Source organism: Rissa tridactyla, chromosome 10 (assembly GCF_028500815.1).
Source record: "Rissa tridactyla isolate bRisTri1 chromosome 10, bRisTri1.patW.cur.20221130, whole genome shotgun sequence".
Taxonomy (NCBI): Eukaryota; Metazoa; Chordata; class Aves; order Charadriiformes; family Laridae; genus Rissa; species Rissa tridactyla.
Genome location: NC_071475.1, coordinates 19,651,876 through 19,677,529, shown reverse-complemented (window position 1 = coordinate 19,677,529; position 25,654 = coordinate 19,651,876). Strand labels below are relative to the sequence as shown.

Here is a 25,654-nt window from a genome sequence, read left to right as displayed (position 1 = left end):
CTCCGCCTCCCCCCGGCTCCTCCCTGCTGCCCGCAGCCTCCAGGTGCCGTGGGTTTGCCGGGGCTACCGGAGGCGGCGGGGCCGGCAGCAGGCTGGGAGCATCGCCGCTGGCATCCCGCGGGCGGGTGAGTACCCGAGAGATGGTTTTAATTGTCGTTCATCAGGCTGGGCTCGGCTGCCGTGGGTCTGCCCCCCCCTCCCCACCCCCGGGAGAGCCAGCTGGGGCAGTGTTCCCGGTGGGAGCAGCTCGGCCCCGGCAGCCGAACCGGGTCTGACCCGCCGTTTTTACGGGCCGCTTCGTGGCGTGTTGTATCTCGGTGCAGAACAACTCACGAGCGACTTGTCTTTTCCTGGCGCCTCCAGAGAGAGCGGAGCCTGTTCTGCCGCTCGGTTTGCCATGAAAAGTTTGTGGGTAATAATTTTTTTATGGTTGTATCTACTCATGCTTTAACTTGGATTCTAGGAAGGTTTATTATTTTATTACTATGGTAAAGTTCTCTGTCTCCAGAGCTGCTTTTTCTGGTGCTTCTTGACTTTGATGCTCCGCTTTGCTGCTAAGGTTTAACAGCGCGAAATCCCGTATGGGACAAATTGTCACTAAACGCCTAGCCCATGCTAGGGACTTTTCCACTGCTCCAAGGTGGCTTTGTCAGCTTTCCCCGACTCCCCCAAATAAAAATCAATTATTTGCTTCCAAGCAGTTGTGACCGCCTTGGTCCGAGGAGAAAAAAATAGCGTCTGCAGTCCCTGGGGCGAATCATCCCCTGCTCGGGCTTTATGAAATCTGTCAGGACAGGGAAACTGTGCTCCTTCAACCTCCCTCTCTGCAACGCCTCAGCTCTCAGAAACCTCGGCACATGCAATATAGCAGGCAGAAAAGAAACAGAGCCTGAGAAATGCCGGGTGCTCTCCAAAGGAGTTTTAACTAATGATCCTTCTGCTTGGAAGCATTGCAGAGCCTGGGGATGGATGGTCGGGAATCGGGAGCCTTACACGCCTCCAGCGTCTTGAAAGCGATGGGTGGATGTTTCAGAGTGATGGGGTCGAGATAATCAGGGTGAGGGCGGGAGGGAGAAGGCTAAATGTTTGCTTATGCCTAGAAACAAATAACAAAGCACTCGACAAACTTAAATGAAGACAAAGAGGGTTATTTCTTCCTGTCCTTGAAATAAGACCGCCTCTGGTGTGAATTACAGCCCCTGAATGTGCGGCAGCCGGGCAGCCTGGCCGAGGGATGGAGCTCCTCAGGAGGCACGGAGCCGGCAGGGTGTAGCTGGGCTTCAGTAAGCCCCAAGACTCGGCTTGCTGCCATGGCTGTGTTGAGTAAAGGAGTTTGTTGCCCGTAAGGAACCGCTGCACTAATCCGGCTGCTGAGCGCCGGTATGAAATTTTGTAAGCTGGAAACCAGCATTTGGCGATGCAGCCTCGTGCCTAAGGGAAGAGGGGAAAGTGCTGCAGGAGAATTGCTCGCGGAGTCGCAGCTATCCCGCACACATGCCGGCCACGCGACCCGCACGCAAGCCGCGGGGAGCTTTCTCTTTGCCAAGTGGAGCGTGCCCCAGCTTTCTGCCGGCCAGGCCTCGCGCAGCCTTCAAAGGGAGGGGGGTCTGGCAGCCCCCACGGGTCACTGACTCGGCACGATGGGTTGCTGTAACGTACAGATTTCTCCTGCAAGAGTTAGCGGTATTGAAAGCGACAGAGACACAAACGCCCTTGTGATTTATGAGATGGGGATGGGGAAGTCAATCGGAAAGCCAGGGCAGAGATATCAGCTCTATAAGAAATATGGGAAGAATTCATCCCTAATCTAATCTCACCGAATTCCACAAGGATGCAAGACAGGGATCGTTTGCTCTGCTTCCTTAGGTTGAGATTTAAACAGGAAACCCCCCAAAGGGTGTAAGTTGTTCTCCCAAATACCAATGCCCCTGTGTGTGGAGGTCGTAGAGGGGGTGCCACGCTCTGAGCTGTCTCCTGGCTGGGCGAGAGGCGATGCCGGGCTGTGGGGCTGCCGAGCAGCGGCATCCAGCAGCACCGAGATCAAGCAGAGGGAGCGGGAGCCAAGCCCGGGGTCCTCGGCTGGACTCACCGCTAACAATGCTCTTTGCCAAACCAAGCCCTTGAGCCAGCAGGGCTGGCAGATGTTATCGCTGGCGAGGGTTTCTGGCTGCCTCACTCGCTGCTGTGTTCCGTGACACCCTCTCAGGGGCTGTTTATAGCAAGGATGAAGATTTATTGTAAACTTTGGCTCCTGGACTCTTGGAGCTGCCTCTTCCTCCAAGTTTGGTCTATCCCCACTCCAGCTGGGATCGCAGCGAGAGGCGGCTGCGAGAGCAAGGGGTAATTAGGTCTTTACAGGCACTGGCTCGTGCAGTTAGAAACCTGGTGTTGAAAGCAAAGACATGGAGATCAGTCAGCTGAGTAACCTCCTGGCCCTGGGGGCAGCTGGGAATTGCTTTTGGATGGGGAATGGGAGGACATACCTGGCATCACCTGCCCTCTTTGAGGAGCCCTCCTCTGCTCAGCATGGCAAGGAGCTCCTGCAGAGGACCAGCTGCACTGGGAAAGAGGGTAAAACCAGCACTACTTGTTCTGGACCGGGTCCCCTTTGGTCCCTGTGAGCCACCCATCACCTCTCCGCCTACTTCTCACTAGTGCGCTGCTCGCAGGAGCTGGCTGTGCCATCTCTGATTCTTTTTGCCTGCGGAAACTGAAGCACAGAGTGGCAAAATGATCAGTGTAAGGTTGCAGAGCTGGACTCCCAGCACAGGGGACCCAGTCATTCTCACTCCCTAAAGACCGGATTATCCCAAATCACAGCTATAAAAATCCAACATCTACCTATAGCTAGATGCCAAGGAATGTCAGTGATTTCATGGTACCCAAGAGGGAGCACCCCATATTGCCGGCAGAGATAAACCTTTATTTTTCCTCGATGTGGGCACTATAGGATCTTTGGGCTCTGCCATCTCCATGCTCAGTGACCCCATGTACCCCCGATCCATCCCTGGCCCTGCTGTGCCTGCAGGCACACCACGTGCGCGCTCCGGGCCGGTACAACCCAGCTCTGCCAGAGGAATGGCATGGCACAGAGCACAATTGTTGCCAGCGTCATCCCCCAGTTGACTTGGGAGCCTGCCCAAGATACGGTTTTCCCTAAAACAATGCTGTTCGCAAGCCATGTGGGGTTATTGTTCTTGACTCGTGCGCTGGCGAGCTGCCATTTATTGTGCGCAGGAACTACTCTGCTGCTCCCACCATCGGGTTCAGGTTTATTTCCCCATTTTCCAGGAGGAGATCACTGATGTCAGCTAGTTTGGCCAGAGCGCTTTGTAGCATGAAAAAAAAAAAAAAAAAGGCTTTCAGTTTCAATCTGTCCATTGTCCGCTGGGAGAAGAGCTGGTCTTCCCACGGTGCATGCTCCCACGCAGGTGGGTGGTGACAGCTCTGCCACTGCATGCTGCTACGTGCTTGCTTGTGCATGGGCAGTGGTAGAGCCAGGTGTGGTGCCCAGCTTTCCCAAAGCTCTGGTCTATGCTGCAGGAGGATGATCTGCTGTTTGGAGGAAGGTGGGAGGCTCGGGGGTCAATCCCTGCCCAGCTGTGGTTCCCGTTTGGCCATGGGCTGGTCGCTGAGGTCATCACATTAGGGCCACAAAGATGATCCGAGGGCTGGAGCAGCTCTGCTATGAGGACAGGCTGAGAGAGTTGGGGTTGTTCAGCCTGGAGAAGAGAAGGCTCCGGGGAGACTTTAGAGCCCCTTCCAGTCCCTGAAGGGGGCCTACAGGAAAGCTGGGGAGGGGCTGTTGGCAAGGGCATGCAGCGATAGGACGAGGGGCGATGGTTTTAAACTAGAGCAGGGTGGGTTTAGATTAGACATTGGGAAGAAGTTCTGTACACTGAGGGTGGTGAGACACTGGCCCAGGCTGCCCAGAGAGGTGGTGGAGGCCCCATCCCTGGAGACATTCCAGGCCAGGCTTGATGAGGCTCTGAGCAATCTGATCTAGTTGAAGATGTCCCTGCTGCCTGCAGGGGGGTTGGACTAGATGACCCAACACATTCTATGATTCTATGATTCTATCTGCGCCTCAGGTCCACATTGGAATAATGACAACTACAGTGGCCTCCGCAGTGGGATGCTGAGCAGATGAGTACATGGAGGACCAAGAGACCTTCACATGAAGTAGGGGTTGGACAGGAAGGATTTGTCCTGGGTGCATCTCCTTGGGCATGGCATGTGGCCAGGTGGGGATAACGGCACACTGGAGGAGGTATCTCCACTTGTGACCATCCGCTGGGTTGGATTGTCTCTGTTTTGAGCAACCGGTTGAATGATTGCAAGGAGGGGAGCCGAGTGCCTTAGAGCGCGCTGCTGCCAGCGGACGCCCTGGTTCCCCTCGCACAAAAGCTACGGCAGCCGACCAGGGGCTGACCTGACCCAGCCCCTGACAGATGTGCCTTCATCCTCAGCTCAGGCTGCAGCTGACCCGGTGTCTCCAGGGCAAGAATGAATGAGCAGCCAGCTGGGGTGAGCAGCCCGGCATCCATCCGCAGTGTCCCTGCTGGTCGCTGATCCTAGGAAATACCCTGCACAGTGGCGGGAGCCGGGCCAGATCCAGCAGCCCTTGGCTCCAGGGGACTCCCTTTGCCACAGCAGAGCCGCTGGGATGGGGACTGCGAGGTTGCTTGGCCGCTCGGGAGCTCACCGTGTCCCCTGGCTCCCCGAGCAGCGTGCCGGAGCCAAGGGCAGCCCGCTGGGGAGGCTGCCGGAGCGTGGTGCTCTGCGGGGGTCCCAGGGCTTGCGAGCCAGAGAGCTTACCCGGCAATCCCGGCTGTAATTATGGAGGAGCCCAGCCAAGAGGCTCTGAGAAGAAGCAGATAACGGTGCAGACGCTCTCCAGCCTCATTAAAATACTTTCTCCGGCAAAGCCCCCCCACGCCTGCCCAGTCTGTTCCAATTAGCGCCGTGGGCCAGGGAGAGCAGAGAGCAGGGCTCCCGGTGATGAAAAGAAAACATTGCAGAGCTTTAAAGTGTCGGGGGAGGCAGGCGGCCCCGGCTGGGACAGCGAGAGGCCCTGGGAGCGTGGCCGGCAGCCGTGTCGCTGGCTGGCAATGGTGAAGCGGATGAGCCGGGTCACTGAGCAGCAGAGCAGGTGCTTCACAGCCAGCTCCCGCCTGGAATGGCCCTGGGATTATAGCTGGGGAAGTGCGGCGGAGCCAACAGCTCCGTGAGAGGAGCTGAGTATCCCTGCCCAGTAGGTCTGGAGGTGGGAAGCGATAATCCCACCATGAGTGAAGAGAACGCGCGTTACAAATCGTGCAGGTTTGCTGCAGAGCGTCTTGGCAGCTTCAGGTGGCAATAGGCTCCGGCTTGGGAGCGCTGGAGAAGACTGCAGCCCGCCTGTCCAGGGAGCAGGGACGCTTCTCCGCCCCCCAGGGCTGGCTCTCTCGTGAGAATTCCCTAGGGATGGAGCTATCTCCAGCCCTTGGCTCGCTGCTGGGGTGCTTCAGAGAGACCCCCTAGGATGTTGGTACGTGCCCACCAGTACCCTGACCAAGCCCACCACCTCTTTTCCGGGGGCCACCAAATGACCAGCAGCCCATGACACTCGGTGATGGCTGAGCCTGCCCAGGTTTGAGGCAGTGACCCAGAGCTGGCACGCTCTGCATGAAACCCCTGGGTGTCACCCAGCCCCTCCCCAGCAGAGGCTTTTCAGCCAGCCTGGGGCAAGAAGCATCAGCAAACCTGTCCCTGGCTAGAGTCCGTGCTGGCTCCTGGCCTTGCAGCCCCCGCCAGGTTTTAGCACGTGTGTGATTCAGCCTGACCCAGCCTGGAAAGCCTGAAGCCCAGAAAACGGCTCCTGAGCCGGGCAGAGCTCCCCGAGCCTGCCGAGGGCTGTATTGAATGTCAGGCCATGTGGCGGACAGGTGACAGGGGTGGGTTTCAGCCGGCGGCTAGTGTCATGGTATACACGGCTCTGAGGAATGCGGCGCTGCCTCTGGGGACTCACGAGGCTTCGGGGAGCTGGCCTGGCAGCGGAGCGGGCAGCAAGAGCCTCTTCGCTGCCTTATTTAGGTACTAACGCAACATCAGAGGGTGGCGAGCCCCTTTCCAAACGTGAGAGAATTTTAAACTTCCCAAGTGCATTAGGAGGCAGGGTGGGAGTTTAATACGTTAAGTCGGTCTGGAGTGTAATACCCCAGGTCAGCCCTGCCTGGGCTGAGATGAGCCCTGCGGCTGCTGCCCAGCGTGAGACACGCTTGCTCCGCACTTGTCCCACCCCCCTGGCCCTCCGCTTTTTTCTGGGGAGGAGCCCAGCCTTCTTCCTCGGAATTTGCCTCAGTGCCATCATCCCGGTGCGGTTTGTCTGCTCCGGGAGCCCTGGCCTGAGCAGCATCCCGCAGCCACTCTGGGGATGCAGGCAGGGAAGCCACGAACAGAGGTGGGCAAACGTGGTGCTGGTACGGCAAGGAGGGAGCCGGAGGGTGTGCAGAGTCCCAAGAAGTCCCTGCCTGGCTGGTTTTTCCCCGAGGTGTATTTGCCCAGCAGTCCGGTGGCACTGGAAGCTGCCTGTACTCTGGCAGCATTTTAGGTGAGAGGAGACATGCAAGGTGCAATTGCGCTGCGTCTCCGTCTGGCTTTCTCTGCACATCGGACTTGCTACCTCCCTGCTGCTGGATGCCCTTGGGGTGAATTAGAGGGAGGAACGGTGGAGGTTACGCGACTGGCACTACCTGGCTCGGGCAGCGCATTCAGGAACACCAAAAAACCCTGCAGGAATCGCTGGCTGAAAGCATGGCCAACCCAGCCCATCACCGTGCCCGTCACTGTGCCCATCACCATGCCCACCACTGTGCCATGAGACAAGCCCAGCTGCTGGGCCACCTTCCAGCCTGCCACGCGAGAGCCAAGCCAGAGCAGGCTTCACCTTGCTCGGTAGCAAGGGAAAGGTAGGGGCTGAGCCGGCCACCTCCCGAGAAAGGGATTAGCAGGACGTTAAGTGAAGCCAACTCCTTATCCCTTCATAAACCGTTATTCATATCCTGGCCGGCCTTGGGTTTGGTAATTCCCCATTTGGTTTCAAAGGATGTGGTCCCAACCGGAGCGTGCCTTCAGCTACTGAAACTTCAGGGAGATGAACACTGTTAGAGGAGATGCTGTATTTGCCCTTCCAAACATTAAAGTTTACTCCCCTCAAGATAAGGAGCTGAGCCCAGCTCCCACGTGCCAAGGCCCCCGGCAGACAGGAACGCTCCCGTCGGCAGCGAAGGGCAGAGGCAGCTGGGCTCTGACAGGGTGCGGGATGCTGACGGCCGGGTTCACAGCCCGGGATGACCACCGCTTCGTCCGTGCAGTAGGAGGGGAGGAGGAAAACCAGCTGTAGAGCCTAAGGTCTGCACTGCTGCGGCAGCACAGCTGGCGTGCGCTTAATGTGACATGAAAGGGCTCGGGGACCAGGAATGTTTGCACATCAGCAAGCGTAAGAAGTAAAAAAGCGAAAAAAAGCTCTGAAGTGACACCACATGCAGTGCTGTCCCCCCTGATGTCAGCCAGCCCACAGGGCTGTCCCTGTCCCATGGCCGTTATCACCAGGTACCCGTCAGCTCCTGCCTGGCAGGGGTGACATGCCGATGAGCCGCAGTGTGCTAGCAGCAGCTGGAACTCATTCCTCCCCCCCTCGCAGCCCTTGGCACGCTTCGGCAGCAGTGGTTGGCAAGGAAGAGTGGTCCGGGGCTAATTGCGATTTATGGGCTTTAATCTCATGAGGCGGGAGCATAGGAGGCTGTCGGGAGATGTCCCGGCTGGAAGGGAGCCTGCTGGCCAGCCTTGCTCTGCCGTGGCAGGGAAACGCAGGCGAAGCTTGAGCAACCTCAGCCGCCTTCTGCTGTTGAACAAGTCCTCCATTCAAACCCTCCGAATTCCGCTCCCCCCCACCTTTGGGGCTCTGTGTGGGCTGGTCACTGTTGGGCACGTGTGACCTGTGTTATTGAGGGATTCCTTGAACCCTACCATTTCACAGCGTGCACTGTGGCATCCTGCTGCCACCTGAGCTCTGGTGCTGGCTTTTGTGGTCCCGACTCCGGTGTCGTGCTGCTGGAACATCGTGTAGCTCTGTCCCCGTCGCACAGCTCAACATGGCAGGCTTCCCCGGCATCGGTCCTGCCCCGGCCGGGCAGCACTGGGGGAAGGCAGGGAGGGAGCCGAGGGCTTTGTCCTCCCAGTTGGAGAAGGACGACAGCTGCCTCTCCCGGCAGCTGCTGGGGCATCCATCATCCTGCGCGGGATGGAGGGGAACAACCGGCTCCCCGGGCTGAGCAGAGAGGGTTTCTGTGCCTGCGTGGGCAGGCAGCGCTTTAGGAGGAGGGACGGCCATGGGCAGGGGTGCGCGCCAAGGCAGAGGACCAGCAGCTCCCGCCGCGTACGCTCCCTGCACGCCTCGGCCCCGCACGCCTTCGCATGGCACAGGCCAACACGCACCTACCCAACGTGTGGGGACAGGGACAGGGGCTGAGCCATGGGACGGAGGAGGCTCCCTGATGGCAGGGGATGGCTGTCCTGCCTCTGGACCACCCAGCCTGGCTTTGACCCTCACTTTCTTGGCTGGGGCGAGACTCCTTTCTCCTGGTTCCCAGTCCCTGCTGTCCCAGGCAGAGAGCACCCACACCCAGGGCTGTGGCGGGGCGGGGGTGAGAAGACAGTCCCAAAAATGTGGGGCTCGGGTCCGGGAGCCAGCGCGTGGCTGCTTGGGAGCCTCGGGCATCGCCAGCCCCATGGCGGGGCTCTCCCCTCTCGCAGTGAGACTTAGCGTAGCGTTTCCTTCCCTCTGTGGAGGGGGTCGCTGCGGCCGAGTGCTGACAGCGGGGTGCAGCCCCTCTCCTCCCCCTGGGCTCCTCTCCCTTGAGGTCCCCCAGCTGCCAGGGGCAAGCACTTCACCCCTGCCCATGGCCCGGCCGGCCCCGCGGTGTAACTGAAGAAGGCACTAGGCTGCAAATGGCGTGTGGGGATTATCCGGGACACAATCGGGGCCTGTGAGAGCGGTGGAGCACATGGCGGGCGGCGGGGGCTGCTGTTAGTGCCGCCCCATCGCTGAAGAGCTCGAGTTCAGCAGGCTCTGCCCTCTGGGGAGATAATGTATAGCCTGATAAATCCACTGCCAGGGCCCTTCCCCCTCTGAAATTTGGGCTGTTTTACACGATTCGTGGCATCGCAGCAAATAGGCATTGTCGGGAGGAAATTGGTGCTTTCACGGATAAACAATTCCCTCCCATGCCCGCATGTCCCAAACAGGAGGGATTTCTCTTTTCCCCATGCTGCTCAGTCTCCGGCAAGACCTTCCAGGGGACCTTGTCTCCAAAGGAAAAAATTCAGTGCTGTGCCATGAAACAGTGACCCTAGGTGATGGTCCGGAGCCTGAAACCCGTTGGGCTCCTGCAGGTCACCATTGGAAGGGGAGGGGGTGGAGGACAGAGGGTGACCACTGGGCCATTGCTGGATTGCTGCTGGCACAAAGTCAGCCCAGCGCCGCGGCGTCACCACCCGTGCCACCTATACCAAGGCGCTCCTGGTGACTGCCAGCCCCCCGAAACAGGGCTACGATCACCCACGTCCCCCCCGTCAGGCCCCACGCTGCCTGGGGTATGAAATGTTAACCCACAGACGTCCCCTCGCCCCAGCAGCCTGCCCTCATCAGCACCTCCCTCTCCAAACTGAGATAGAAATAGTTGCAGCTCCGGACAGTTGATTATTTAAAGCTGTCGGGAGTGTTTAATTTAACCCTGGATTCATCATCCGCAGCTTGTTTCCATCCACTAGACACCCGTGCTCCCCCTCTCAGTGTAAACTCTGCCTCTGCTGAGCTCTTTACCTCCAGGCAGATTTGGGCAGAGGTTCACAGGCAGGGGCCATGCCCTGCTGCGTGTGCCCCCCCGGTGTCCCCACTCCGGCTGGCACAGCGCGGGATGCCCCGGTGCCAGGGGCACGGCCGGGTTGGGGAGCCGCCGCTGGGATTTTAGCTGTGTGTCAGGAGATGGACGAGCCGAGTCCCTCACAATGGGCACGACGGCGGGGAGCCCCGAAGGCTTGGTGAAAGCAAGATATATAAGGGAAGCCTTTCTTGTTGGAAGTTATCCCTCTGGCCATTTTTTCTTTGCTTGCCCACTTTAAGACCCTCCAGCAAGATCCATGCTTTTTCTGACCCTGCACCCAGCTCTGCCAGGGCTCCGGGTTCCTCCTGTGTGTGGCTGCGGCTCCTGCCACCACCAAACCCGCCTTTGGCATCCCCAGGGCGAGGAGACGAAGCGCTGGGACAGCCGAGCCATAGATGGCAGGGTGCACGCCTGCCCCACCGCCCCGGCCCCTGCTGCAGGCATGCGAAGCATCCCTAAAGCTCGCCCCGCGGCCATGGGTGAGCGTGTCCCAGAGGCAGGAGCGGTGCCCGGCCTGCCATCTGTAGAATCCCGACCCACCCTGGCATCCCCTGGCGTTCCGGGTCGTGAAAGGTTCCTCCCAGGGCCGGCTTAGCCCAAACCTAAGCCTAGCGCAGGCCCTGCACCATTTATAGAAAGCTGCAATTAGAGGCCAGCTTTTTCCCCCGAGTCCTCCGGCGACCGAATGCACGTTGGCAAAGAAAAGGTTTCCCTGTCAAATCCCAGGCACGTCCTCGTGATGAGCCCCGGGACAGCAGCGCTCAGGGCACGGCTGCGAGTCAGATGGGAGACTCCGCTGCAGGCGGCCGAGCCTGGGGAAGAGCTAAAATTGCTGGAGCATCCCCGGCACAGGAAAGCCGCTCGTCATCTCCGCCTGCTGGAAAGGTGGTGTGGGGAAGCGAGGGCAGCACTGCCTGTTTGCGGGTCCCCAGTGTGGCTGGTGGGGCTCCTACCTAGGAACTCCCCCCCTCTCCACTATCAACGTGTCAAGCAGCGAGCAATTCAAACCTAGCTAAACCCATCGTGTCTGTGGCTTTTTTTTTTTTCCTAGGCAGTGGTTGGCCTGTCAAAAAGCCTGCCCAGGATAGAGGTAGGTGGTTGACAAACCAGCCCCAAAGCAAAGAGAGAGAGAAAATGGCACAGCCGAGGTTCCATCCAGGTCCCAGGGTGGTGCCGGGTCTCCTGGGTTGGAGGAAGGCTCCGGGGCAGGGCAGGGAAGGGGCAGGAGACGAGCTGTGCCTGCTCCCCACCTGCCGGGAGGGAGAGAAACCCCAGCCCCGCAAGCCCGAAAGCTCCTCCAGAAGCAGAGCCAAGTGCTCCTTCTTATGGAAAGCAGTGACCAAGGCAATAGGAAAGGCTCAGCCACACCATCCCTCCTACGCAGCCCTTCGCCGGGACGGCAGAAATCCCCTGCTCCTTGCGCCAGGAGCATGTGGCCAGGAATGAGCCCAAAAGCTCGTTTTACATCTTTCAGCTACCGGACTGGAAGAACTTGATTATGCAGCGAGAAGGGGAGTTAGTTAGACCTGTCATTTAGGGACCGGGACATTTAGAAGCAGGAAAAAGCATCTAAATTGCCTGAATTAATTGCTGAGAGCTGCCAGGCTCAGCTTCGCTGCCTGCAGGAGTTGTGGGAGCTGGCGGACGAGGCTGTGAAGCCCTGTACGCCTCTGAGGGGGTGCAAATGTACGCGAGTCCTCCTGGCCTGCAGCATCCCGGAGCCAACGGATGCTGGTGGCCTCGGGGAGGTCTGCGGTGACCAGGCGATTTGCAGAGCTACTGGCCAGAGTGACGTATCCTGTGCACACACAACCGCGGCTGATGCCGAAGGCATCTCAAGGGTGGCATTTAGGGACGACACTCCAAAACAGTAATTCTCCCTTGAGTAAGAGGGACGAGATTTAACCCTGAGCAGAGATAAGATGAATATCAGGGATCCCTCACTGGGCTCTGTCCAGGCAGATATTTAGCAGAGGATGACCAAGCTCTGAGAGCCTGTTGGAGGGTGTACTACTCCCCTAGCACCCCTCGCCGGTTCCCTCATGTCAGTCACCTCCAGGATGCTCAGATCTGAGCACCCCTGAGTACCGCATGCCATGGCCACACTGGCGCCGCACACCTCCCCTGGGCAGGCTGTAATAGCTGGTCTTCTGAAGTCCCTGCTGCTCCTGAGTGGCAGCCGGTGAGCGGGTCTCCCAGCCACAGCTGCCTTTCCCAGCACCCAAACTGGCCCTGTGAGCACCAGCTGCCCCGCCAGCTCCGGGAGATAGAGGGTGCAGGCTGTCCCAGCCGGGACCAGCGTGGCTTATGGCAACGGAGATGTTCAGAAATCCTCCTCGCCCAGCCAGAACCATCGGTGACTGCTGAGGTTGCGAGAACAGCCCAGCCAGTGAGATACCCACCTCTTCAGACCCCGGTTTTTCCTCCCAGCCCGGCTGGCTCAGGGTGCGAGAGCTCCTCAAGACAAGCCTTGTATCCCCCCAAGGGATGGGTGGGCCTCCAGCATCCTGCAGGTGCTGGGCTCAGATAAAGGCTCCCGAGGGGCTGGTGGCGGGTGCCGCAGGGTCCCCAGCCAGGCAGGCTGAGCCGGCTGTGGCTGTCACCTCCCCCCGCAGCAGGCTGCATGGCAGCCCCGGCTCATTTTGCAGCGCCGTGGGTGTGCGGGGGGCTGGCCACTTGCTCTCGGTGGCTTCTCTCCACCAGGCAGCTGGCCTGACGTCTGCTGGGGGACGAGCCGCCTGCGGACCTGCCAAGCCATTGCTCGCGGTCCCCCGAGCACCCTCCCCAGCCGGGGGCCAGAGGGACTGGGGGTCCTGACCCGCACACAGCCCGCAGCAGTGCGACCTTCCCCTTCTCTGCTTGCAGCTGGCGGCGGAGGCGGCGTCTCAGCGCTGGACCATGGTGCTGTGAGGGCAAGCTGCCCCCTCCCCGGCTGCAAGGATGCAAGCTGTCCCCAGCCACCGGCTGCCCCTCGCTGCCATCCTCCTCTGCCTCCTCCTGCAGCAGCCGGGCAGCGGCAAGGCATGGAAGCAGCACGCCCCGCGCCTTCGCCTCGCCTACAAAGGTAAGGGGGTCGCCCAGGCGGAGTTCCCTGGGGTCTGCACCTTGCTTGGGAGGGCTGGGAAAGCGTCTTTCAGCCAGGGAGCGAAGGGGGTGGCCAGGGCTCCAGGAAAGCTGGCAATAGCCCTGCCATCATGGCCGCAACATCTCCGTACATTGTGTCCTCGGGATGTTTGATGGCTGAACCCCCCAGCACAGCTCCTGAGGATGCTGGACCGGCGCTGCTGGCATCGGAGCAGGGGGCTGAGCAGGGAACGCCCTGCCCTGGTTCAGTGCATCGCCAGGACCAGCAGGGATGTCGTCTTCTGCTCAGACTCACTCTGGGCATCTCATGGTGTGTCCTGGATTGGAGCTGGCCTGGGCAGCCGCAGGTCCTCATGCTCACAGTGCAATGGGGACGCTGAGCCCCACGCTGTCCCCTTCCTCTGCCTCCCACCAGCACAGTCCTGCCCCAGCTCGGCCCTTCTGCCCTTACCCTTCCTTTCCTGCCGAGGGGAGGCTGAGACGCTGCACGGATCATTTCCCTGCTGCGCTTTCCCCTTCCCCCTGCATCTGTCTTGTCTGTTTAGATTATGAGCTCTTCAGGGGAGGCACAGCTTGCTCTTCTTGTTACTGATGCAAACGGGGGCCTCTTCTCGGTCATCTGAAGATGGAACAGGAGCAGACTGACAGGTAGCACGGTACATGCCCCAGCAGGGAAGTGCGAAAGGGGAGAGTCTCTAGGAAAGGGTCTCTGCAAAGGAATGTCCTGAGCAGTCAGAGCGGAGCCCTGCTAGCCCGGCAGCTGGTCACCCTGCCATGGGCCTGCAGCATGAATTTGGACAATTTACCTGCTGTCAGCTTCTCCTATGTGAAAAAGAGAAGGTGCTATGAAGGACGGACAGCTAAAGCTCAGCACATCCCATGGACGTGGCAGTTGGCAGGGCTCAGCCAGCCCTTCTCCACACCTGTGAGGTGGCAGTGAAGCTTTCCCATGGCCATGGCACTCAGAGCCCTGGGACCATCCTCTTGGCCTGCTCCATCGCCCTGAGAAGCTGCTTTCCAGGCAGTGGCCACCAGCGATGTGGAAGATGCCCCCGGCTTGTGGTTGGAGAGGGCTGGACCTCCCAGGGATGCGGGATACCCCTGCGGGGAGATGGCCCCCGCTGATAGCCCAGCTCAGAAACACGGTGCAGGGTCTGCCTTTCCTTGGAGCCGGAGGAAGCAGAGCTGGGGCAGCAGGAGCGCAGAGGGACTGCCGACTTCAAAGCCCCACCGTGTGCTGGGGCCAGACATGCCAAAAGCCCTCAAGTCTTGGGCAGAGGCAGAAGAGGAAGCTCCCAGCATCAGGAGGGCTCAAGGACAATGCGAACAATGGCAGGGGATGTGACTCACGGACAGCACGGGGCAGGTTCAAGGACACAATGCCTTGAGAAGTTTAGGTTTAAAAACCCCTCGAAAAAAATAAAAGGAGGCCTTTGAGCGTCCGTCCGCCCCAGAGCCTACAGGGTCAGCCTTGCCCTCAGATCGCAGCATGGGGGAGGCAGGCAGAGCCCTTGGGGGGGGCGGGGGGAGAAGATGCAAGCAGGCTTGTGAGAAGGAAATGACAGCAGTGAAGGCTGGGAGAGCAAAGGAAGGATGGGGCACGGGGCACGGGGCCAGGAACAACAGCAGCGGCTCCCACCCTGCCGAGGAGGCGAGGAGGAGGTTTATAATAGCAGGACGGCAATCGCGGCCGCACGAGAGGCAGCCTCCGGCTAAGCTGGGTCAGGCTGGGTCAGCCCTGACGCTGCCCGGAGCTGAGCCTCTCTGTTTTCTGAGGCCATAGAGCTATGCGGTGAAACCGCAGCACGCCTGCGAGCTGTAATAATCCGGGGCAGGCCCAGCGAGGAGTCGGTGAAAGGGTCTTCTGCCAGCCTTTGATCTGCAGCCGGCCCAGGCAGGCACGACCCAGAAGCCGTCACCGTGCGGCAAGTGCTGAGGAGTGCAGGTGGGGCTCTGGTTATCGGCACCAAAAGCCGGGCTGGCACGTCTGTTATCAGCCGAGGGCAGTGACGGGCTGGAGCCCGATTTAGCGCCAAGCTTCCCCTGGGCTTCAGGGATCTCCTCTGTGGCCTGCTCCATCTGATGGCTGGGGAAAGGAGAGGACAGCCCCCCGGCACAGCCGGGCGGTGACCCCAGGAAGCCCAGGGTCGCCCCGCACTGAGGATGCTGTGGCTAAGGGGCAGGCGGAGATGATGGATGAGACAAGGCGGTCACAGTGGCCCCGACAATAAAGAAAAACACCGTGTCCTTGGGAGATAATGAACACAAAGGAGAGGATGTTTCTCCGGGCTCAGCCATCGGTCTAGCCACCCCGCAGCTGCTGCAGACACCGCCGGGTTCCCTGCCTCCGAGGGTCGGGGCTTGGATCAAATGCCTTGCGCGTACAGCTGGACTCGGGGCAAGAAGAGGCTGGTTTGTGCATAGCGGCTTCCTGCGTACGGGGCCTGGATCCACAGCACTTGGCATCCCCTTGGTGAGGGAGCAGGACTGCGCCACGGAGTCAGGCTGAGACCAACTCACGGTCACTGATGCTGCCAGAGGTCTCATGGTGCAGATGCAAGTGCAAGGCAGTGGGTCCTTCCTGGGTCCTCCTACAGGCTGTCACAGCAGCAGGGAGGGCTCCTCCATCACCCTGCCCAACCTTGTCCTCAGATGGGGCTGGGGCAGGTCAGAGTGACCATCAGGTGACATTCCCTGGGACCAGCCTTGCCCCACTCCACTTAATTGCACTCATGTATTGGATGAACCTTTGACCTTCCCACCCCAACCCAGCTCCCCAGCACCCTGCCTGACATTTCCCCCTGGACCCGGCAGGTCCCGGGAGCGTTGGCAGACACAGGAGGGTGGGCAATGCACACCAGCCCCCTGCGGACCCGGTGGTGACCATGACCCGCAGGCAGGGACAGGAATTCATCTGTTAATCCCATTCAGCCGGTGGGAAATGGCTTGGAAATCTGTCCCCCAACATCCGTGGCACCCAGAGGACACCCCTTGGGAGCTCGAGGGATAGTGGGGAGTGGAGTGGGGCTGTGCACAGCTTTTGTGGGAGCAGGAGGAGGGCCAGGAGCTCCCTGACACAGCCGGCGAGAGGGGGATTTGTATCCCAGAATAACCAGAGTTCTGACCCAAGAGGAAGAGGAGAAGGAAATACTGGCTGTGAGCGAGAATGGCTGTGATGGCGTGGATCCGGGCAGGGACCCCTGCCTGTGACCCAGCAGGTCCTTCCCCGCAGGGATGAGCAGACGTCAGTGGCATTTCCAGCTCGCAGGCACTGGCCCCGCTTCCCCTCTGCCCTGGAAACGGGGTGGAAGGAAGAGAGACGCAACCTCCCGGGGCAGCCGGTCCCCTCTGCAGGGAGCCGTGCCCGTCCCCACGTACGCCCCACCTGCGCCCGGGGCCGCACGGCCGCCCACGCTCCCATCCACCCTGCCAGCACCCGCAACCCTTGGCAGCTTCCTTCCCTCCCTTCCCGGCACGCTGCTTCAATCCACATGATTTTGGGTAATTTCTCAGCCTGGTTCTTACAGACAACGCTGGGTTTCCATCCGTGCTCCGAGGTGGAGCTCGGTGGAGCTCGGTGGAGCTCGGACCTCCAGTCCCCATCCAGCAGCAGCCCACCTCCATCTCCCCTTCCCATGGCCCTCTCTGTGCACTGTTCCCTGCACGGCACCAAAGCCAGGAGCAGCCTTGCCACTGTAATCGGCCTTCAGCCTCTCCCTAGCCAGATCCTGACACTTTTGAAGAGGAGAGCGATGTGTTAGGATTTCTGGAAGCTCTAAGGCCTGCCTTGGTGCCGATCCCCCCATGCCTTGATCCCTGGGAGCAGGCGTTCGCCGGGGTGGCAGCTGCTGCGGTGCCGTGCCTGGTGCAGCAGCCGCCCCTGCCATGCTGGGGGATGCTCGCCCGGGGGTGTTATTTCAGGAGTGGTTAGCCAAGAGACAAGAGCTTATTGTCCCCCTCGCACACCCGCAACTGTGCCGGAGGGACCATGCTAGCCACCCCCAGGCTTCTGTGTAGGAGGAGCTACAGGCTGAACAGCAGCGCCTTTCCCGCTGCCCTGCCATGTCCGTGGGGGGGTCCACGGCACGCCTTCCCCCTCGACAAGGTGGCTCTTCCCTCCAGCAGTGCCAAAGGGGTGCCCTTGAAAGCCCTTTTCCCGAGCCAGTCCGGTGCTGGGAGTAGGCTGTCCCGGGGTGCAGGGGTGGGGGCACAATGCGGGGTGGCAGAGGCAGGGTCAGAGCAGCACCGGAGACACAGCTGGGGACTTCCCTTACAGGCTCCTTGGGCCGGGACTGGCCATCCATCTGTCCGTCTGTCCCCACGCACCCACCCGCCTGCCCGTCCCAGCGCCTGGGGTAAAGCCCAGCAGCCAACGGACGCTTCAGAGAGGAAAAGTCTGAGGGGGGGATGGAGGAGACCACACAGCCTCTCCTTGGAGGGATGCTTTGCCCCAGCAAAGAGCCCGTACCTTTTTTATATACACTCTCTCGATCTGAAGCCCAGGGAAAACATGCTGGGAGTGATGGCAAGCAGTCCTCCTGCGCTGTCAGCCTTCTCCCCACGGTATCGAGGTGCCAAGGCTTTGGGGCTCCAAGAGCTCCTCTGAAAGGCGAGCTGGAAGCTGAGCAACCCGGGCTCCTCAGGATGGACCACTGTCCTGTCCCGCACCCGCAAAGCAGCCCAGGGCCAGGTCAGGGTAGTTTTCCTCTTTGTAGGGGGTAACTCACTGTGTCCTACAGGTAGGAGGTGGGAGGAGGCTTCATGCTGAGGTTTGGGGCATCGCAGGTGGTGTTTCTCTGCTAAGGCAGTGTCGCAACGTTGCGTTCCCTTGGGGCAGGGGTGAGTAGCCAGAGCTGTCCCAGACAGGGGGAGCACGGGGCTGCTGGCTGTTTACTTCGTCGCTCATGGATGGGTTTCTCTTTCTCCAACCTTCTGCTCCTCAGACCTGCTGAAATCCAACAGCTCTCGCCTGTTGCTGGCCTCGGGTGACGGGCTGGATTTCCAAGCCCTCTTGGTGGATGAAGACAGGGCCTGGCTGATGGTGGGAGCAAAAAACCACATCTTCCTGCTCCACCTGGACCATCCCAGCAGAGAGCCCGAGAAGGTCAGCGCTGGGAGGAGGGTGTGAGCGTGACCCTGGCCAGGCTGGCTCCTTCCTCCCCGGGAGCCGCTCCTCATTCCCGTGCCGGGGCGTGGAGGGGGACGTGCTCCCAGCCGGGCTGGTGCAACATCACCCACCAGGGACACATTTACACCAGGATGTCTCAATCAGTGGGGTCAACCCATCCCTGGCGGTGTTAAGCCCCGCTGGGACAGGGCGACGCCAGGGAGGGACAGGGCGGCTTGGCCAGGAGAGGAGACCTGGGTGGACCCGGGGTGAGATGGAAGGGCAGTGCCCGGAGCCCCGCCATCACACCTAGTCCCCGCTGCTGCTGCAAGAGCTAAAACAACTCCAGCAGCGAGCCCGCTAATGTCATCCCAAGACATCCTGCTGGCAGGGTGCGCAGCCCAAGCCCAACAAAAGGAAAGCCCATTAAGGCGCTGCAGCCTGGCGTTCCCACGGGCCGGGATCCAGCGGAGCCTGCCCACCGTCCGGGCGTGCCGTGGCCCACCCAGGCTCTGTCCCCACGCCAGATTCGCTCTGAGCCCATTTGGCAGGCCGCCCGCCGAGCTCGGCCGGGCCCTGGGGACCCGAGGGGGTGTCAGACCCGCTGCAGAGCTGCCCCGTGTCCTCACCACGCGCCTGAGCCTGGCAGCAGCTTTTGGCCGAGCCCGTTCCCACGGGTGCCCGCGGGAGCCAGCTGCCCCAGAGAGGGGAAGGCGAGCAGGGGCTGCATCGGTGGGGGTCTCTCTGTGTTGCAGATTTTCTGGCCAGCCTCCAGGGAGCAGGTTGAGCATTGCCAGCTGGCGGGGAAGAACGTGGAGGTAAGCAGGGCTGGCAGCCCCCCCAGCTCACGGCCTTTTGGGGTTTGCCGTGGATATTAAACACCCACATCACCCCGAGAGGGAGCGTGGGGTCTGCCTGAGGCACGGGTGTTGAGCCAGCCCGAGTTAAGCTCAGCTTGCCAGCTGCCAGGGCAGGATCTGGGCAGGCTCCCGCACCCCGAGCGGCCACGCCATGGGGCTGGGCACAAATGCCCAGACCTGGGCTCAGCCAACTAACAAACATCTCCCCTCGAGCAGACGGAGTGTGCCAACTTTATCCGCCTCCTCCAGCCCTTCAACAGGACCCACGTGTTCGCCTGCGGGACCGGCTCCTACCAACCCGTCTGTGCCTTTATCCAGCTGGGAGGCAGGGGGAAGGTGAGGGACACCCTGGCCAGCCATGTCCCCATTGCAGAAGGTGGCAAGAGAGACCCCCGCAGCGAGTTGTAGGGGGAGAGAGTCCCGGAGCCTGGGGAGGGTGGCCGTCCAGCCTGGCACAGTCCCTGCCACCTGTGTGTGGCGAGTGGCGAGAAGCAGCCTTGGTTTGGCAGTGCCAGGGTGCCCCATGGGGACAGGACCCGGGTCCTGGCAGCCCCCTTGAGGGACCTTCTCACTGCAGAGCTGGGCACACCGGTCTCCTTCCCACTCTTTTCCGCATGCCCAGCTTGTTTACAGCCTCCCCCCATGCTGACATCTCCCCGTTTATCTCTGTCAGGGTCCTGGGGCTCCCCCCATGCGGTTGGTGACCCACTCCTTGGAATCGGGGCGAGGACGGTGCCCGTACAGCCCCCACGAACCTTTCACGGGGCTCCTCATCGGTAAGAGGGAGCGGGGACCAGAGGTGATGCTGGAAGGCGGGAGCGCTGGGAACGGTCTGTGCTGGGAGGTGCTGGCAGCGGTGCCTGCGCCCGGCTCTGCTGCGCGCGGCTGCAGTCCTGGGCTGCTGCTGAGCGGCCGCGTGTGAGAGGAGCCATCCTGCAGAGCCTGGTCCTGCCCCGGCTCACCTTGACCTGGTGGTTCCTGCACAAAATCGCGAATTGGGGGTGTAGATGGAGCGGCACGGACATGGGGGTGTGCGGTGTCACCAGCCTGCCCGCCTCGTACCGGCACTGTGGAAGGGCTGGCTGGGTGTGAGGCTAGAAGCCACGCTGGGTCACAGGTCTGGAGGAGCCACCTCCACCCCCCTGACCCTCCGAGGACACAGGGGTGTCCTGCCAGGGTACCTCCGGCAGCGGCACCCAACCCACCCATGGCCCGTCTCGCCCCGCAGATGGGGAGCTGTATTCGGGCACCTCCAGCGACTTCATGGGCAGCAGCGCTGCCTTCTTCCGCACCTGGGTCCACGGGGCCGAGCAGAGCTACATCCGGACGGAGCAGAACCAGGACCACTGGCTGCATGGTAGGAACGGGAGGAGCCGGGGGTCACGGGGGGGCTCTCCTGCCTGCTGCGGAGAGGCTGGGGGCAGCACTGGGTCCAGGGCAGGGTGGTCTGGACCCCTTCTCCTCTCTGGGGGGAAGTACCGATGAAGCCTCTGGTGGGAGCCATGCTCCAGCCTGAGCACCAGGAACGGGGCTCTGCCTTCTGGATAGCAGGGTACCCATGGGTCCCCCTGCATACCCTCAGCATCCCATGCTGCTCCCAAGGTCTTCCGAGGGCAGTACAACAGGGTTGGCTCGGGGCACAGGGCCATGTCGTGCTGCTCCTTGCCCCCACAGAGCCCGCATTTGTCGGTGCCTACGCCATCCCTGATACCTACAACCCGCACGATGACAAGGTCTACATCTTCTTCCGTGAGACGGCCATGGAAGCTGGGCAGTGGGAGAGGCGGCACATCCATGCCAGGGTGGCCCGGGTCTGCAAGGTCAGTTCACCAAACGCCAGCATGCTGTGGCTGGGTGTCCCACCAGGTGGGCTTTCGCCTCTTCTGGGCCATGGGGCATCCCAAGCAGGGTCCACCAAAAGGCATGGGGCTATCACCACACCCCCAGCACAGATCAGAGGGCTCAGAGCTGGGGGTGTCCCACTGTGGGGACCGAGGAGTGCGTTGTGGTGGGGGAGGCTGGTCTGAGCCCGGCTTCTGGTGCCCGGCAGAACGACGTCGGAGGGAAGCGCAGCCTCATCAACCGCTGGAGCACATTCCTGAAGGCCCGCCTGGTGTGCTCCATCCCTGGGCCCCAGGGCACCGAGACCCACTTCGACCAGCTCGGTGAGTGCACAGCCCGGTCCGCAGCTGGGAACAGCACTGCTCCGCCATGGCTGCTCCTTCCAGCACGCCCAGGGAGGTGGGCATGGCGTCGAGGATGCCCACCTGCATCCCCTGGACCTGCGCTGCAGCTCCCAGGTACGTCACTTCCACCCCTCTCTTTGCAGAGGATGTTTTCCTCCTGCGCACCCGGGACCCCCAGAACCCCCTTGTCTTCGGCCTCTTCACAGTCTCCAGGTGAGCGGAGCTCTGGCTAGCCCCTGCCTGGGGCAGTTGTCCCCCCAGCTCCTGCCCTGGGAGGAGAAAAGGGCAGGACCAGCCCCCAGCTGGGAGAGGAAGGGCCACCGGCCATGTCACTGCTTTCGCTGCCGCTGGCTCACCAGCCCATCTGCCAGACCACCAGGTTTGGCATCGGCACAGCCAGAGGTCCCCCAGGCTGGACTGGTTGTGTCAAAGGGATTCCTGTCACCTCCCCTGCGTGCCGTGCGTGACTCGCGGGCTGTCGGGGGACAGGGTGGGCTCAGGGGCATTGGTGGGCATGTGCCTGGTCCCCGTGGAGCAGCAGGGATGATGACAGCAGTGTCTTCCCCCCACAGCGGTGTCTTCAGTGGCTCCGCTGTCTGCATCTATTCCATGGCTGCCGTGAGAGCTGCCTTCAGCGGCCCCTTTGCACACAAGGAGGGATTCGACTACCGCTGGGTGGAATACAAGGGCCGTGTCCCCTATCCCCGTCCCGGCACGGTAAGGGGCTGGGGAGCAGGGTCGGGGGGAGCAGGACGGGCTGCCCTGGTCCTCATGCAGCGCCCCCCATGTTGCCATGCAGTGCCCCAGCGAGACGTACGACCCTCTCCTGCAGTCCACCAAGGACTTCCCCGACGAGGTGATCAGCTTCATGCGCAGCCACCAGCTGATGTGGGAGCCCGTGTACCCCCAGGGCCGCCAGCCCGTCCTGGTGAGGGTCAACGTCCCCTACCGGCTGCGGCGGCTGCTGGTGCACAGGCTGGAGATGGAGAGCCGGCACTACGACGTGCTCTTCCTCGGCACAGGTGGGACCTCGCCCCAGCTTTGGGGACACTGTCACCACAGGGCAGCTTGCATGGCACACCGGTCCTGCTGGCTCAGGTGGCTCCTAGCCCTGACAGCTCCTTCTCCCGCTGCGTTCACAGATGAAGGTAAAGTCCTGAAGGTGGGGCTGGCCGGTGGGGTGAGCCGTGGCACCGAGGTGATCAGCCTGGAGGAGATCAGCGTCACCAAGGTACGGAGTCCAGGCCAGGGCTGGACAATGCAGCCTCCCATCACCCCATGGCTCCCTCCTTGCCAGGCTCCTGCAGCAAGTCACTGTCCTCTCTCCGGGAGGTCCCTCACCGTGCTGCTGGTCCCACCTGCCCTGGTCAGCAGGAGATGCCCTTAGCATGGAGGGGAGCCAGGGGGATGGCAGCCAGGTCACCCCCCAGCTCCCCAGGGGATGGAGGTGGCAGACCGGAGTCCAAAATAAAATGGGAGGACTGAGCCCCTCTGTGACAGCATGGCTGCCCCTGGCTGCTTGGGTGGAGCTGGGACCGGGGAGCTGGGTCAGGGCCCTGGCACCCCGTCACCCCAGGGTCCCAGCCCCACGGTCAGGCTGGGGCACGCAGGAGGGACCGACACAGCCACAGCACCCTCTCCTTCCCCTCCAGGTGCCTTCTCCCATCCTGGACATGAAGCTGTCACCGAAGCGGGTGAGTCCTCCCTCCTGCTTCTTCCCAAAGCAGCCAAGGGACAGGGCACAGCGGGCAGCTGGCCCCCAGCCCCTCTGCCTGGGTCCCTGGGGCTTGCACATTTAGGGAATGGGCTCACGGCAGAGCAGCCTGGGGGGTGGCAGGCTCTGCCCCCTGCTCCCCGCGTCTCCCCCCGGTGTCCCCACCCCAGCACGGGGCAGGGAGCTCAGTTCCCCGGCTAAGCCTGGGTGTCCAGCCGTGGGTCCTGACGGCGGCTGTTCTCTCCCGAGCAGCAGGAGCTGTTTGTGAGCAGCACCCACGGGCTGCTCCAGCTCTCCCTGTACCGCTGCGAGCTCTACGGCAAGACCTGCACCGACTGCTGCCTGGCCAGGGACCCCTACTGCACCTGGGACGGCAGGACCTGCGCCCCTCACCTCCTCACCGAGAAGAGGTGAGCGTCCGCCCGGGCCAGCCCTGCTGTCCCCCTGCAAAGGGACGGCGTTTGGAGCAGGGAAGGGCAAGCCGCCGGCCCTGGAGCTTTACCTGTCAGCCCAGCCCCCTACTGCCACCCTGTCCCTGAGCCATCCCTTGTCCCCCCAGCCCTCCCCTTCTCCTTGGGTGCTCTGGCACAGAGGGGTCCCACAGCCCGGGGCGGATGCCACCCCACAGCCCTGTCTGCTGTCCCACAGGCGTTCCCGCTGCCAGGACGTGCTGAAGTCTGACCCGCTCAGCCAGTGCCAGGACCCCGCAGAGGGTGAGCACCAGCCCCAGCCCCTCCGAGGAGTGCCCAGGAGGGTGGGCAGCATGGCGCTGGGACACCAGTAGCCACCAGCCGCACCAGCACCGTCCTCCTGGATGCTCCGTGCTGCCCGCCCTCCCTGCCTGTCACACAGCTCCCACACAGGGTACTCACCCCTTCCCCTGTCCTGTCCCCCGCACAGGGACCGCTGCCCTGGAGAAGCTGGTTTACGGGGTGGAGAAGAACTCAACCTTCCTCGAGTGCCTGGCGCGCTCCCCGCAGACGACCGTCCGGTGGCTGGTGCGGCACGGCGAGGAGACGGGCCTGAGCGAGGTACAGGGGACGGGGCGGCGGGGACGAGGCGCAGGGGTGGCTCGGTCCCCCGGGACTGACCCACGGCGCTCTGCCTTTGCCCCAGGTGAGGAACAACGGCCACTTCTCGGTGCTGGAGCAAGGGCTGCTGATCCGCCAGCTGGCGAGGGAGGACGTGGGCACCTACGAGTGCCAGGCGGTGGAGCGCTCTTTCTCCCGCCCCCTCACCCGATACAGCCTCCGAGTCATCAGGCAGGAGGCCATGGAGGTGCCACCGTACAAACGGAGCAAGGGGGCCGAGCTGGGAGGGACCCACCAGAGCCCCCGGCCCCGGATTGACCTGCACCCGGGCTACAAGGGCTTCCCGCGGGCCCTGGGGGCGCCGGGCACCAGCCTGGATGTCTACTGCAATGCCCTGCGGCACCAGGAAAGGCAGCGGCAGAAAGCCTGGCACCAGAAGTGGCAGCACCCATCACCAGACAGCAAGAACGGCCGGGTGCGGAGGCACCCCCAGCCCCTGTGAGGGCGCAGAGGGAGCCGGGGCCGCCCGCAGCTCCCTCCTCAGTGTCTCCAGGGCCCTTCTCGCACGCTGGCATCAGCTCCGAGACACCTCTCAGCTCCCCGTGCAGAAACGCCGCGCTCTTACTACCTCAAACCCCGCCAGACCCCGCTGCCTCTCCGGGCGCCCCACGGGGCACGCCAGGGGCACGCAGCCCACCCCGGCTCCCCGGGACTTAAAGCTATTTACACCCTGCAGAATATTTATTCTCCTTGTTTTCCCCCTTAATGACCATCCTTATCAGCAGCAATAATAAGCACAGAGAAGGGAAACGGCAGCTCTCACACATGGTTCCCTGACACCCGGCAGCATCCATGGACATCCGTGCACGCAGTGTCCCTGGGCTCCGGAGGCGGTGGGCTCCTCGCTCCAGCCCCAGCCTGTTCCCCGCCCCGGGCGGCTGTGGAGGCGCCAGCGGAGCCCAAATGCCGCTGGAGGCAGTGGGGCACGGCGGCTGCTTGCTGAACCCCGGCTCCGGCAGCGAGGAATTAGGGTTTGCAGAGATGCCCGTGCCCAGCCCAGCTCCCATCCCCTTCAAACCACAGCCCAATTTTAAAATTTTGACATTCATTTTACAAGGGGGGGAAAAAAGAAAAAAAAAGAGAGAGAAAAAACAGGCAGTTATACCAACTTACAATTTATTATTTTTTTTAAAAAAATGACATGAAACACAAGTAAAAATAAATACATCATATAAACAACAAATTGTTCAAAGTCTCTGTTCTGGGAGACCAGGCGAGCGCATCCCGTTCGACAGAGAGAAGAGGGAAGCACATGATCATGCGTGGGGCCAATCGACCGACCCACCCTGCCAGCGATACGCCTCTTTCCAACCACAAAAAGACAGGCCACAAACTAAGGCGGCAGTAAAAATGAAAAGGAGAAAAAAAGAAGAAAGAAAGAAAGAAAAAAAAAAAGAACAGAACCCCAAAACAACAGAAAACCCCAAATGAGACTCAGCGATGGATTCCTTCAGGCTCCTGTGGATCTGCCGGAGACTCCAGCTCTGAGCCGGGTGCCACCGAGGTGGGAGCCACGGAGCAGCAGCGCGGTGGCCGGGAGGCGGCAGAGGATGCTCTCCCTCACTCGCACCGTCGTCCCTGGGAAGGGAGCGCTCGCTCCGAGTTGCAAGGAGCCATCATCTCACTGTACTCTAGCTGGACTACGTTCCCCTCTGTCCCCCCCGCCCCAGCCCCCCCACCCCCCCA

At 61.6% G+C, this 25,654-nt stretch overlaps 1 protein-coding gene across 2 annotated transcripts; it reads left to right on the top strand.

The window, feature by feature from the left end:
- On the top strand, positions 1–25,371 carry LOC128915481 (semaphorin-3D-like). 2 transcript variants are annotated; one of them, XM_054215833.1, is made up of 19 exons: positions 51–125; positions 10,978–11,016; positions 12,792–12,990; positions 17,954–18,114; positions 18,873–18,935; positions 19,194–19,313; positions 19,651–19,753; positions 20,206–20,334; positions 20,652–20,797; positions 21,028–21,142; positions 21,307–21,376; positions 21,736–21,880; positions 21,963–22,185; positions 22,306–22,394; positions 22,816–22,857; positions 23,130–23,287; positions 23,526–23,590; positions 23,778–23,908; positions 23,994–25,371. In XM_054215833.1, exons 3-19 carry the CDS (start codon positions 12,867–12,869, stop codon positions 24,408–24,410), a joined length of 2,301 nt encoding a protein of 766 aa, XP_054071808.1. In that variant the 5' UTR covers positions 51–125; positions 10,978–11,016; positions 12,792–12,866; the 3' UTR covers positions 24,411–25,371. The 2 variants fall into 2 exon arrangements, with proteins under 2 accessions (XP_054071807.1, XP_054071808.1); XM_054215832.1 differs by lacking the exon at positions 10,978–11,016 and having other exon boundaries at positions 1–125.
- Positions 25,372–25,654: the final 283 nt, after the last annotated feature.